At 45.2% G+C, this 13,851-nt stretch overlaps 1 protein-coding gene across 1 annotated transcript in view; it reads right to left on the reverse strand.

The window, feature by feature from the left end:
- Nucleotides 1-13,851, reverse strand: part of LOC125462276 (cytoplasmic phosphatidylinositol transfer protein 1-like) — a 215,667-nt gene that overhangs the window by 61,852 nt on the left and 139,964 nt on the right. The window contains exons 6-8 of the mRNA XM_048552115.2: nt 11,513-11,584; nt 10,364-10,459; nt 8,572-8,727 (exon numbers count right to left, since the gene is read on the reverse strand). Coding sequence (XP_048408072.1) covers nt 8,572-8,727; nt 10,364-10,459; nt 11,513-11,584 — 324 coding nt within the window. The remainder of the gene's footprint in view (nt 1-8,571; nt 8,728-10,363; nt 10,460-11,512; nt 11,585-13,851) is intronic.

The raw sequence follows: 13,851 nt of genomic DNA on the forward strand, positions 1-13,851 counted from the left end.
AGAGAAGGGAGGCATGACTAAGGATGGAATGGGGACCATGAGCTGGGCACCTGGGCACAGATGTTAGGTTATGCTCGCTTTGAATAGAAGGACAGTGAAACGATGTCGCCTGCCCCATCAGCTCCGATGTACCTGTACCCATGGTCACGGCCGCAGAGGTCAGATTGGCCTTCCTAAGGGTGTACCCATGGAAAGCGACCGGCCTGGATGGAGTTCCCGGGCAGTGCACTCAGATCCTGAGCAGACCAACAGGTGGGAGTATTCACTGACACCTTCAGACTCTCCATACCATGATCTGAAGTCCCCACCTGCTTCAAGAAGACCACCAGTGCCAAAGAAAAATCATGCAGTGTGTCTCAATGATTACTACCCAGTGGTTCTGACCTTCATCTTTCTGAAGTGCTTTGCAAAATTGTTCATGGCACATCAACTCCAGTCTCCCAGATAGCCTGATCCCTTGCAACGCACCTACTGTCGCAATAGGTCTACAGCAGATGCCATCTCCTTGGTCCTATACTCATCCCTGGAACACTTGGACAATGAGGATACCTACTTCAGGCTCCTACTTATTGACTACAGCTCCGCCTTCAACACCATATTTCCAACCAAACGCAGCTCCAGACTGCAAGACCTGGGAATCTGATTCCCGCTGTGTAACTAGATTCTCTGTTTCCTGACTGGCAGACCATAGGGAACAACGGCTCTTCCCTGATAATTCTCAACACCAGTACCCTGCAAGGCTGGCCCAAATCTACTCCTTATTCACATACGACCGTGTGGCTAAATTCCATCCCAACTCCATTTACAAGTTTGCTGACCACACCACCGTTGTAGGTTGGATCTCAAACATGATGAGACAGAACACAGGAAGGAGATTGATTGCTTAACAGTACAATCTCTCCATCAACATCAGTAAAATGAAGGAGCTGTTCATTGACATCAGGAAGCAGAGTGGAGGGCACGCTCCCGTCTGCATCAATGGTGCTGAGGTAGAGATGGTCGAGAATGTCAAGCTCCTGGAGTGATGATCTACCAACAATCTGTCCTGGTTCAACCACGTTGACACAATGGTCAGAAAGGACAGCAAGGCCTCTACTTCCTCAGGAGGCTAAGGAAATTCAGCTTGTCCATAAAAACTCTTACCAATTTTTATAGCTGCACCATAGAAAGCATTCTATCTGGACGCGTCACGGTGTGGGGTGCAACTACTCTTCCCGAGACTAAAAGGAAGTACAGAGAGTTGTGAACACAGCCCAGTCTATCATGCAAACCTACCTTCCATCCACTGAATCCATCTATGTGTGCCACTGCCCCTGGAAAGTATACAAAACAATCAAAGGGCCCTCCCATCCGGGTTATACTCTCTTCCCCCCTTTTCCATCAGGCAGACCATATAAAAGTTTGTACATCCATACAAATAGATTCAAGATCAGCTTCTTCCCAGCTGCTATCTGACTTTTCAATGGACCTCTTTAATATTAACATCGATCTCTCTCTTTGTACCTTCTTGGCAGCTTTAACACTGCATCCTGTACTCTGTTACCCTGACGCAAATCAAATAGTTGGGGAGGGGACATTACTGGGAGGCAGACAATAGGACAGGCAGCACCCCATGTGGAAAGGGAGCCCTTGAGGGAGATGCCCCTTTACGACTGGAAGAGGTCACTGGGTTGGAAGGTGCTGTTGATGAAAGCTGCAGTGTATTTTATAGATAATGCAAACATCAGCTGGGGGCAGGGAGAGTGAATACTGAAGGAGGTGGATGAGGTGCTGTTCAAGCAGTCCTGGAAGGTGTCAAGCCTCTAGAGTACTGCCTGAGCTGCACTATTTCAGGCAAGTGAGGAGTATTCCATCACACTCCTGACCCATGCCTTGGAGATGGTGGACAGGCTTTAGGGAGTCAGGAGGTGTGTTAATCTCCACAAAGCTGACAATCTCTGACCTCCTCTTGTAGCCACATGACATATACAGCTGGTCCAGTGCGGTTTCTGGTCCATGGTAAGCCTGAAGATGTTGTTGATGGTGAATTCACCACTGTTCAATGTCATGGGGAGATGGTTACGTTCTCCCTTATTGAAGATAGTCATTGCCTAGCATTTTGGTAATTGCTTTGACATTTGTGGTATAGATCAGTCTAAAGCTAAAAGTTGTCCAGGTCTTGCTGAAAGTACATTCAAACTGTGTTATTATCTGAGGAGTCTTTAATGATACTAAAACTGCGCTTAAACCCATCAATATCCTTCAACTCTCAGAAGCTCATTCACTGAAAGATTTACCTCTGCTCCTATCTCATCAGAGGTTGCAAAGCCTACTGAATATTTCCAGCATTTCCCAGTTTAAATGCATGTTTCCAACAACCACAGTGTTTTGTTTTTACTTATGAATTTTCATAGTAATTAGCAGTAGGGCATCTGGAGCATTACAAAGCTATTTGTAAATTGAAACAAATCGTGATAATACAAAGTGAGATTTTATTTTTGCATAGATCGACAGTTAGACAAGTTTAACTAATGACACCTTTTCCAGCTAAAGTAATTACATTTTCAAAAGAGAAGAGGTAAGCCAAGGGCAGAAATGGATTTTCATTTCCACAGCAACATGTTAAAAAAAAGCTTTCGTTTGATAGCAAGGATCAATTACAATAAAGTTCTACTAAACATTCAGCATAAAGACAAATGTATCACAATTCCGACAGCTCAATATAGACAGTTTGAAAATCCCTGCAGTGGTTTACCTTAATTGTAAAATATAAAGGGGCCTTAAAAATTCAACAGAAAAGTCTCCAAAGTAACCTTGGGTCCTGGAGTCCATTGACATGAAGGTGTCTTTCCTATTACAACCAAGGCTGGCATTCAACAATCACTACAGCTAGGAGTGGGCTTTAGCTCCGTTGGCTTGATGGCTTCGTTTGTGATGCTCGGTAACACCAACTGCTTTGGTTCAATTTCCCACAACGGCTGAGGTTATCAGGAAGGATGCTCCTTCTCAACCTCCCTCCTCAACTGAGCTATGGCGACCCTCAGGTTAAACCACCAATCTCTCCAATTACACAGCAGGCCTATAGCCTGGTAGGACAACGGTGACTTTGCAGCCTCTCCCACCCACTGTGAGTCGGTGCTGCTTCTTCTTAAAAGAAGCATGGGGAGGTAATGGCCTAGTAGTATTATCGTTAGACTGTTAATCTGGGGACCTGGGTTCGAATCCTGCGATAGCAGACGGTGGAATTTGAATTCAATAAAAATATCTGGAATTAAAAATCTCATTATGACCATGAATGCATTGCCAATTTTTCAGGGGGAGAAAACCCCACCTGGTTCACTATTAGGGGAGGAAACTGCCATCCTTACCTGGTCTGACCTACATGTGACTCCAGACCCACAGCAATGTGGTTGACTCTGGCCTGCCCTCTGGGGTAATTAGGGATGGACGATAAATGCTGCCTAGCCAGTGATGTCCCCATCCCATTAATGAATAAAGAATAAAACACATCAGTTTGTCGGGCTAGCCAATTCCCCCAGTCTTGCCTCTTTCAGAGAAGCCTCTCTATTAACTATTAACTGTCAGACCAGCAATGAGGTTTCTCCAGGACATGAACCCCGGGGCTGAGTATCCATCGTGCAAGAGGACGAATACAGAGACAGAAGTAGGCCATTCAGCCCCTCGAACCTGTTCCACCATTCAATGAGATGGCTGGTCTGTGGCCTAACTCCACATTCCTGCCTTTCCACATATCCCTTAAAACCTTTGCTTAAGAAAATAAAACGTCGCACTTAAAATGAACTGATAAACCATTCACTGCCATTTATGGAAGAGAGTTCCAAACATCTACTGTCTTTTGTCCGTGGAAGTGCTTTCTGAACTGTCAGACTAATTCTCAGACTATGTCCCTGAGTTCTAGAATCCCCAGCCAGTGGAAATGATCAATTTTTATCTACTCTCTTTTTCCATTAATAAGTCAAAGACTTCAATCAGGCCAGCCCTTAACATTCTAAATTCTAGAGAAAACAGGCCTAATTTGTGTAAGCTCTCCTCATAACCTAACCCCTCAAGTCAAGGTATCACCCTCGTAACCCTACATTATATTCCCTCTAAGGCCAATCTATCCTTCCTAAGGCATAGTGCCAGGATTTGCTCACAGTACTCCAAGTGGGGTCCAACCAGGGTTTTGTAAAACTGCTGCAAAATGTCTTCATCCATGTACTCCAGTCCTCCAGATATAAAGGCCAGCATTCCATTAGCTTTCTAATGTCAGGATGACAGCTCCATTGTAGGAAGTACGAACAACTTTCTACTTTGAACATCTTCATGGGTAGGGAGCATTGCCCAACAGCGAGGGTAGTGGGGTCTCTCAGTCAGACAGTGAGTGCCAGACTTCTGGGTGCCTACAATCCACACACCGATTTGTCTGTCAAAGTTGGCAACACCCCCAATCACTGTAATCTCTGCCCAATGACTTAATCAGGATTACGGGGAGGGCATTAAAATCAACCCTTTATTTTCACCCTATGTAACGTGTGAGAACAACCAGCAGTGGGCTCCATTGTGGTTGTTGGGCCCAGACAAAGTTCCCTTGCCTGACTGTAAAGGTACTCTGTGCTGATCCTGAGTCATTCTGTTTCTGCCCAGTCTAACATGCAGCTCCCATACCATCTCCTGTCAGTCTCTTTAACAGGCACAACTGTTTTACGTACCATTCCAGTCAGTATGGCAGGTTGCAAACACACTCAGTTACTCTTTGGAACAACTACGCGAAAATAAGAAGTCAGACCCGTAACTCATGTCTGTTGTAGTGAAGGACACCAAGGCAACATCTATTTAAGGTACTTAAAGACACAAAGCCTTACCAGAGACCCACAGAATTCGGGTGGGTGAGGGGAGAAACTGGTGAGTAGTGATCAATTTATAGGAACAAATGGCATTAGCTGTAGCAAAAACCATCCATTTGACCTACCTAGCCTTATTTGAGGGAATATCTAGTCCCATTTGACCTCATCTAACCTATCTACCCTCTGATTTGTAGCCCTACAGCTTAAGGTACATCAATGGTTCTACCAAGTGATCTTTAAATTTCTCGAGGTGTTCCATCTCTACCATGGTCTGTAGCAGTGACTTCCAGGTCCCCAACATTACCCTGCTGAAAGGTTTCTCGACTCCCCTTCAATCCTTTACCTGATTACTTTCAATCCATGCCCTCTGGACATTGATCTGTCTGTTAACAGGTACAGACTCTACCCTGGTCCCTCATCACTGGGTCAGAGGAAAAGTTGCCCTGGACTTGAAACACTAACTCTGTTTCCCTCTCTCCACAGATGTTGCCTGCCAATCCTTGTTGAGTGTCTCCAGCATTCATGGGGTTAGAAGGAAGCGTTTGTGGACTTTGAAACATTTCAAATACCAGCAGTAACGGCCGGAACGGAAATGAGGTGATTGAGAATGTGCTCATACTCCCTGCAGGCATTAGTGTGAGAATAAATCCTTTTCAACCGACTAGGAGGTCATCAATCTGTCTTTTCCTGGTCTTACTGCCAGGATCAGAACAGCCTGCCCCTTTTCTTTCCTGCAATTGTTCTCCTGGCGGTTTCTTTCCTGTGATACATCATCCCGTGCCCTTTTCTCCATTACACACATACAGGAGCAGGAGCAGAGTGTCTTGTTGGAGCCTGATCCTTGGGCTAGGGCTGAGAAACTCATGGATTGGATGCATCGCTTTTCCTCGTCCATTGCTTTTCCTCCTTTTCCTTGCAACCAACAGACAGCAGTTTCAAGGGAAGATCCAAGAGCTGTTCTCCCCAGGGCCCCAGCTATAACCACTCTCCTTGATCTCGAACCAGCCATGTTTGAGCAGGGAGTGGGAGGCCCAGCTCCTCCCCAGATCAGAGGGTTTATAGGGGAAGCCTGAATGAACATGAATCATCACATTGTGCCTCCGCAAGGATGGGGAAATCAGACCTGAGATCCTCCTGTTCCTGCTGGCTCTATGGTTAGTACCGCTGCCTCAGAGCTCTGGGGAGCTCAGTTCAATCCCACCCTTGGGTGCCTGTATGGCGCTTGCACGTTCTCCTCAGATGTCCGCGCAGGTTTGCTCCGGTTTCCTCCCATGGTCCAAAGATGCGCAGGTGGAGTGGCCGTGCTAAAATTGCGCATCGTGTCCAGGGACGTGCAGGTCAGGTGGGTTGGCCATGGGGAATGCAGGGTTACAGGAACAGGGTAAGGGGTTGAGGCAAGGTGGGCTGCTCTTCAGAGGGTCAGTGTGACTCTTGATGGGCCAAGTGACCTGCTTCCACAGGGTAGAGATTCAATTGGCAGTTCAGTGAATGTGTGCGATGCTCAACTCCAAGAAGCCAGCTGTCCCAGATGAGTGAGTAAATTGGCTGTTTGTCAAACAGCCACAAAGACATTTATATTTAATCAGCGCTCTCTTAATCCCATAAAGTGGTTTCATTTTCTGGCTTGTAAACGTTGGCTTCAGAAAAATCTTGGGGGCGTTCTTTCAAATCCAATTGCAAATTTTCCAAGCAGATAGGAAAGCCAGTAGAAATGATTCAACTTCAGCAACTGAAACCTGGCCTTACGTGGAGAAAAACTGACCATTTTCGGAGTCCTCTTGAGCTGAACTAACATGATCCCATGAGCGTACTACTCAGATATTTGCCATTGCCGCTCTATTTTGGCAGGGACCCTGAGGAATGAGTTGCTCCCGCAACAGCACTTGATGACCTTGTCATTTTTGTGCAGTTTAAGGCATTCATTGTGCGACTGAAGGTTCTGAGGTCTCAAAACTGAAACAACCCCACACAGGCCACCACCAAGTCACCCTTTATTTATATGTGGAGAGGCCCTGACACTGATCCAGCTCCCTCAGAGCCAGCTCTCAGAGTGACTCCTGACCGTCCTGTTTCTATCCGTCAGCCAGGGCTCCCTGATTGGACCAGGTTAACAACCCCAATCAGGGAGCCCATATTCTGCGAGGTCCACCCAGCTGACATCATTACAATCACTACAGAAACGTTATCTGTGGTGTTGCAGCCAATTCTGAGCCCACCACTTTAGTAAATATCATTTCATTGATGGAATAATCAACCACTTGTCAGGCACTGATCAACTCTGCGGGTTAGTTTATTTAAAACAGTAAACCACATTGTAAGTTATGAAGCAGATATTGCAGCAAACTACCTGATTTATGCTGATGTGTAACTTGCAGCCCCACAGCAGGCCAGCTGGAGGCGCAACATTGTGTACACACAAAGCACATTCAATCCTTAAAGGTGAACTCACTCTAAGGCAGACAAGAGTAAACACCTTCAAAGAGGGACAGGGCAGGTTACCATGATGAGGATGTGGGCATTCCGTCATGAGGGGAGACAAAAAACATGAGACTTGCTCTCCCTGGATTAGGGTAAGTTGGGAGGTGACCCACTAACGGTTTTCAGAGTGATGAAAAGAGCAGATGGAAAAAAAATACTATTCCCACAAACAGAGGTCATAAAATTAAAATCATTAGGGAGAAGTCAGGGGGAAGATGAAGATAATGGTTTTCATCTACAGAATTGCTGGGATGCTCAGTCTATGAAGGTGAACAAGGGTTAGGAGTATCAAAGCTGCAACCAGCTGCTAAATTGCCTTTCAGGGCCAATATCATCATCGGACTGTATATTCAAATAGCTTGGAGGACTGTAACTGGCAGCAATTAAAACGAATACTTCAGAAATGCGACATTTTATGGAGTCATAGAGTTATGCAGGACAGAAACAGACCCTGTGGTCCAACCAGTCCATGCCGACCACAATCCCAAACTAAACCAGTCCCATCTGCCCATGCTTGGCCCATATCTCTCCAAACATTTTCTATCCATGTATTTATCTAAATGTCTTTCAAATGTTGTAACTGTACCCTCATTCACCACTTCCTCTAAAAGTTCATCCCTCATACGAATCACTCTAAAAAATGCTGCCCCTCATGACTTTTTTTAAACCTTTCTCCTCTCACCTTACAAGTATGCTCCCAAGTCTTGGAAGTTGCCACCTGAGGGAAAAGACATCTGAAATTCATGTTATCCATACCCCTCCTGAATTTATAAACCTCTATAAGATCACTCCTCAACCTCCTATGCGCCAATTGAAAATGTCCCAACCTCTCCATCCTCACCTTATAGCTCACACCCTCCATTCCTGGCAACACCCTGTTAAACCTCTTCTGAACCCTGTCCAGCTTAATAATATCCTTCCTATAACACGGTGTCCAAAAGAGGCTTCACCGACATCCTGTACAACCTCAACATAACGCCCCAACTCCTATACTCAACAGTCTGAGCAATGTTCATATTTTAATATTTCACCTGTGCATTTGCCCCATTCCTGCTGGCTGAGCAAAGTTAAAATTGGGCCTGAATTCTACAGAAGCAACTATTGATTCCACTCTTAGTTATACCCTTCATCTTTACGAGGTTAAGGTGCAATGGGGAGGTTCTGACAATTAGTCTGAGGTAACGTTAACACAACAAATTCAAACAGAAGTGGCTGATCCCAGGGAACAATTACAACAGGTATGCAATCACTGTTCAGTGGTGCTCACCTTCTGAACAAACTGCTCCACTCTTGTCTGCAGACCCCAGACTTCAAACTTAACAGTCACTTGTTTGTAGGAGCACATGACAGGTGAAGGGTCATTCCTCCATCCCTCCTTCAGAGGACCCCGTCCAGTCTTCACTGACGCAAAATACCGGAGGTCCTGTTGGTGTAAGACATTCATTTGGTGAACTGTAGCAACTGAACGAAGAGCACTGGACGATAGTTACATTGCCAGGAAAACAGGGTGAACAATCTACTGGCTGTGTCGAAAGTTTCCAAAAGGCAAGTGGAAGTGAAACAAACTGGTTCAGTATTAGACAGGAGAAGGTCATTAGCTGATGTTGTGTAATGTTGGAGGTAATGGCCTTGTGGTACTGTCACTAGACTATTAACTCCTAATTGTTCTGGTGACCCAGGTTCAAATCCCACCACAGCAGATGATGGAATTTGAATCCAATAAAAATCTGGAATTAACGGTCGAATGATGACCATTGTTAGGAAAAACCCATCTTGCCCACTAATGTCCTTAGGGAAGGAAAATGTGCCATCCTGATCTGGCCTACACATGACTCCAAACCCACAGCAATGTGCTTGGGCTCTTTACTGAGCAATTAAGGGTGTCAGGAATGTCCCATGAGTGAAAAAAAACTAAAGTAACTGCCAGTCCCTGTCCTCCCTTCCAACTTGGCATCAGGATGACGACTGTCATATCCTGGTGCCAAAGTGCTCCTGATTATTGGGATGCCATGGCTCTGAGGGTATCGCCATTCCCTCAGGGATAGAAAGTTCTGGGTTCAAATCCCAGTCCAGGAGTTGGAAGACCAAACTAGGCTGATTCTTAGTTGCAGCATTGAGGGAGTGTTACACAGTCAGTGGTCTCCTGGTGCCTTACTAACATTTATTTCCCTCAAACAACATCATTCAAACAATTTATCATGTTGCTGCTCATGAAACCTCACTGCGTACCAAGTGGCTGTAAGATGCTTCATTCGAGGGACATGAAAGGTGCTGCTTAACTACAAATCTGTTTGTACTTTCAGGGTGATCCAAGGTGGCACACACATGTCCCATTCAACATCCTTCCCCTCCCACAGCAAGTGCTTGGCCTCCCACAGATTATACACCCAGTTACAACAGTGTAGACACCTCACAGAATAAAGAAACTAGGAATCCAGACAGCAGTGACAAAGCGTTGCTTTCGCTACACCAAAAATAGGTTTGCTGGAAGTTAAAACAGATTGCACACTGGTGAATGGTATTTCATGGCTAAAATTGTTTCAGACATAGTAGGAACTGCAGATGCTGGGGAATCTGAGATAACACGGTATAGAGCTGGGTGAACGCTGCAGGCCAGGAAAGCTGACGTTTTGGGCATAGACCCTCTTTCTGAAGAAGGGTCTAGGCCTGAAACATCAGCTTTCCTGCTCCTCTGGTGCTGCTTGGCCTACTGTGTTCATCCAGCTCTACACCTTGTTATCTCAGTATTTCATTTTATTTGCCGAAGGGAATGTGAGGTAACAGGTCACTGCTCACCTCAATCAGACAGGAGTGTGACACAGACATGTGTGTGTCCAGCAACAGATCCAGCCAATTGCCCCCCTAAACTCCCAGCCGACTGTCTGATGCAGAGAGGTTAAACTAGTGGTGCACACGGATACAAACACAGAAAGGTTCATTTCTATCAAGCAGTGGCCTCACTGTGCAAACATCAACAAAATGGGTAAAGCACTTTGAATGAGGGGCATTGTGAACAGTTGGCATTAACTCCCGGTTGTTGTTGGGATAGTGACACTCACCTCTGAACTCTTGTAGTAACGGTCTGGAATCTCATCATAAGCGATGTCCAGGAAGCACACCTCATGATCCGTATGGTTTTTGTCCGAGCCGAAAATCTGTCGGGACACAGGGGAGGAATTGGAGAAATACCGCAGATGTTGGAAATCTGAAACAAACACTGAGATTGCTGGAGGCTCTCAGCAACGGAAAGAGAAATAGAGTTAAAGTTGACTCTTTATCAGAACTGCTCCTTCCAAGTGGCTAAGTGTCTCCATCATAATGGAACATTTAGGAACACAGTTATCACTCACAGGGTTGCATTTCTTTCAAGCATTTTACCCTCCCAGTCCGCACAGGGGATACAGCCAAAGACTGGGTGCCGTGCTCACCTCCCTCCATATCCGGTACACGGCTGAGAGTAATTTGGTCATCAGTTGCACAATTGAATGCGAGGTCCCCACCCACCTCTGTTACTGTGAACTGTCTCAAGGAGGTTCTTTACTCTGAAGGCAACTACCGGAGCTCTACAACAATGGGGAGGTGAACTGTTGGCTCTTGATGCCCACATATTAACTGATGATCCCACTCTTTCCCTCTAAAATGGGCACAGAAAGCAGTGGCGGGGGGATGGGCAGAAGCAGACGGTTTCGGATTTCAGGCAAGTGGCCGAAGTCGTCGGAAAGGGTGCTCGGGGGGTAGGTGTAGGGGGCAATGCCAAACTTACTCAACGTCTAAAATCAGCCAAATCAGAGTGGCAAATGGAGCGGCTCCATCTTAACCCCTGACCCTTCCATTTCTGTCAGGGGTGGGAGAGGAGGCAGGAGATGGCAGGAACTGCCAACATTCCATCCGTCGGGACCCTCCGGGTCGAGTTTGGTCCTGTGGCCTTCCGGGGAGGATCACAGGGTTGGCTACTTCTCCAGGTGTCAGGAGGGGAATAGAGTGGGCTCTAGTTCCCAATGTCACACGTGACTGCATGACATAGACTTTGCCCTCGGTAGCTTAGCAGCACCACAACTTGTCATGCAACATAAACCCAGTAAATGTCAGTCAGAGCAGATCGATCTTCAGTCAGGAAAAACAAACATTAGAATAAATATGTGTTCAGCTCGACAGTACAATAATTTTGGTGTGAAATGTCTGATGCTCTGACCCACACAAGGACTTACATGGTCATTGCAGCCATTGTTGTCTTCATATTTTGTCTCAATGTAAATGGAGAATTTTGGCAAAAAGGAACACTGGGGAAAGGGGAGGAGAAAGAGCAAAGTGATTCAATGAACACACATGCCTCAAATAGTATCTTTACAAGAATGTCAGGAACAGGGGCTGTATGTCCCATCATTCCTGCAAAGGCAAGCTCACTTCAGTGCAATTCCAAGGCCATTCTTAGCTGTAACACATAAACCCAAGGTCCCAGCTACAATTTCAAGTTAATCTGTGGCATTGTTTGGAAGAAAAATAGTTAGAAGTTCCACCCAGATATTTGAATTAATGTCTAAAATGCCGAACTAAAAACCAAAACAACTGCAGATGCTGTAAATCAGGAACAAAAACAGAAGTTGCTGGAAAAGCTCAGCAGGACTCATGGCAACTGTGAAGAAAAAAATCAGAGTTAACATTTCGGGTCCGGTGACCCTTTCTCAGAACTTGAGCATTGCTGGGAAAAAGAAAGACTTGTTTTGAGATTTTCCATCTTGCACTCATCAAGATGACGATGTCAAGAAAGAGATTAATGATACATTTTCAGATATTAAAGGCTATGGGGTAAAAAGCAGGAATATGGCACTGAGGTGGAGGATTATCCATGATCATACTGAATGATAGGGCAGGTTTGAAGGGCTGAGTGGCCTACTTCTGCACCTCTTTTCTATGTCGAGGGAATAAAATATTTTTGACTATACGACAAGAGGGTGTTGATTGATTGGCTTGAATTCTCCCTGGTAACATCCCTACCAATCAGGGCCCACTAGCCAACAATCCTCCTCTCATACAGGTATGAAATGGACAACCAGATGATCTTGGAGCGAGGAGGTCAACAAGCTGCTGGGAGAGGTGACAGGGTAGGCTGCTGCTCAATATCCCAGGCCGAGCTGTTTCCTAAGCAAACCAGTACTGGGTGCACAGCTAACAAATCAAAATGTTACTCCCCTTTTTACCCGTCATGATTTTATAAACCTCTACAAGGTCACTTCTCAGCCTCCAACTCTCCAGGGAAAATAACCCCAGCCTATTCAGCCTCTCCCTGTAGCTCAAACCCTCCAACCCTGGCAACATCCTTGTAAATCTTTTCTGAACCCTTTCAAGTTTCACATCTACCTTATAGCAGGGGACCAGAATTGAATGCAGTATTCTAAATCAATGTTCCGTACAGCCACATCATGACCTCTCCTATAACTTACAGTAGCTCTGGCAGTCCCCTGTGAGTACATCACTCAATTGGATTGGGTCTCAACTGCAGCACCCAGCCTGGAACTATGCTGACAATTGCAATTTTGCTGCATAACAAATGTTATTTTTCCGACAATGGTGTTGCAGGGAAAGCTCACACTGGGGAACAAAAAAAAAACTAAAGGTTGCAAAGAGGGAAAGGTGCAAATGGCTGAACTCCTCAGACTGATGCTTTGATACACACCAAGTTCTGGAGGATGGAGAGAGTGCGACTTTTCCATTTTCTATCAACTCAATGGAGCTTAACAAATGGAAGGCTTTTTCTAATTATATCACTGACAAGGTTCAGCGAGCTGGGTTGTACTTTAAATTTCATCATGACAACCACCTGGTGGAATGCCTGTATTAACTACGAAACCTCACTCTCAAAATGATGCATCCTATCTCTGCTCATGTATGTATTCTGCTAATTCAAAATCTTGATTTTTGGAGGCTAAAACATTGGAAACATTAATTAGCGAAAGCAACACGAAGAAAAATCGGACAGTTGTGGTTGATGGAGTGGCTACAATAATTTGGAAACTGCCTGAAATAATTTCAATTCAAATGACGTCTCTTTCACAAATGGTTGTCACTGAGCTCCTCGCTTCCCTCCTTTCTTTTAGCTTTGAACGCCAAAATTCAGAGAAAAAAGTAAATTGCAATTTCCTCCCTGTACTCACAACCTCAGGTTGATCCACTGAGATTGACCCCTAGATTCTGCCCACCCACCGGGTCTCACTTCAAGAAACTTTCAAAATCCTGGGAGCATTGAGGTCACTACAATGATGTAAAGAAAATCACCAGATCAATCCAGCAATTAAAGTGTTAAATTTAAAGTGGATTGAGGCAGATTAAGCATCTGAAATTTGATAAAGATAAACTTGTAAATAATTTTAAATGCTGGAAAGGTAACCATGAAACAACAACCACCTGAACAGAGAGAACATCTATTTTTGAGCTTTTAAATTCTAGGCAATGAATAATTAACAATGAATATTGTTGTTAAGAGTGATGCTTCCAAAATGGCAAAAAACCAACATAATGCAACATTGCGCATGATATAGCAGCTCGAAAA

This window comes from Stegostoma tigrinum, chromosome 23 (genome assembly GCF_030684315.1).
Source record: "Stegostoma tigrinum isolate sSteTig4 chromosome 23, sSteTig4.hap1, whole genome shotgun sequence".
NCBI classification, from domain to species: domain Eukaryota; kingdom Metazoa; phylum Chordata; class Chondrichthyes; order Orectolobiformes; family Stegostomatidae; genus Stegostoma; species Stegostoma tigrinum.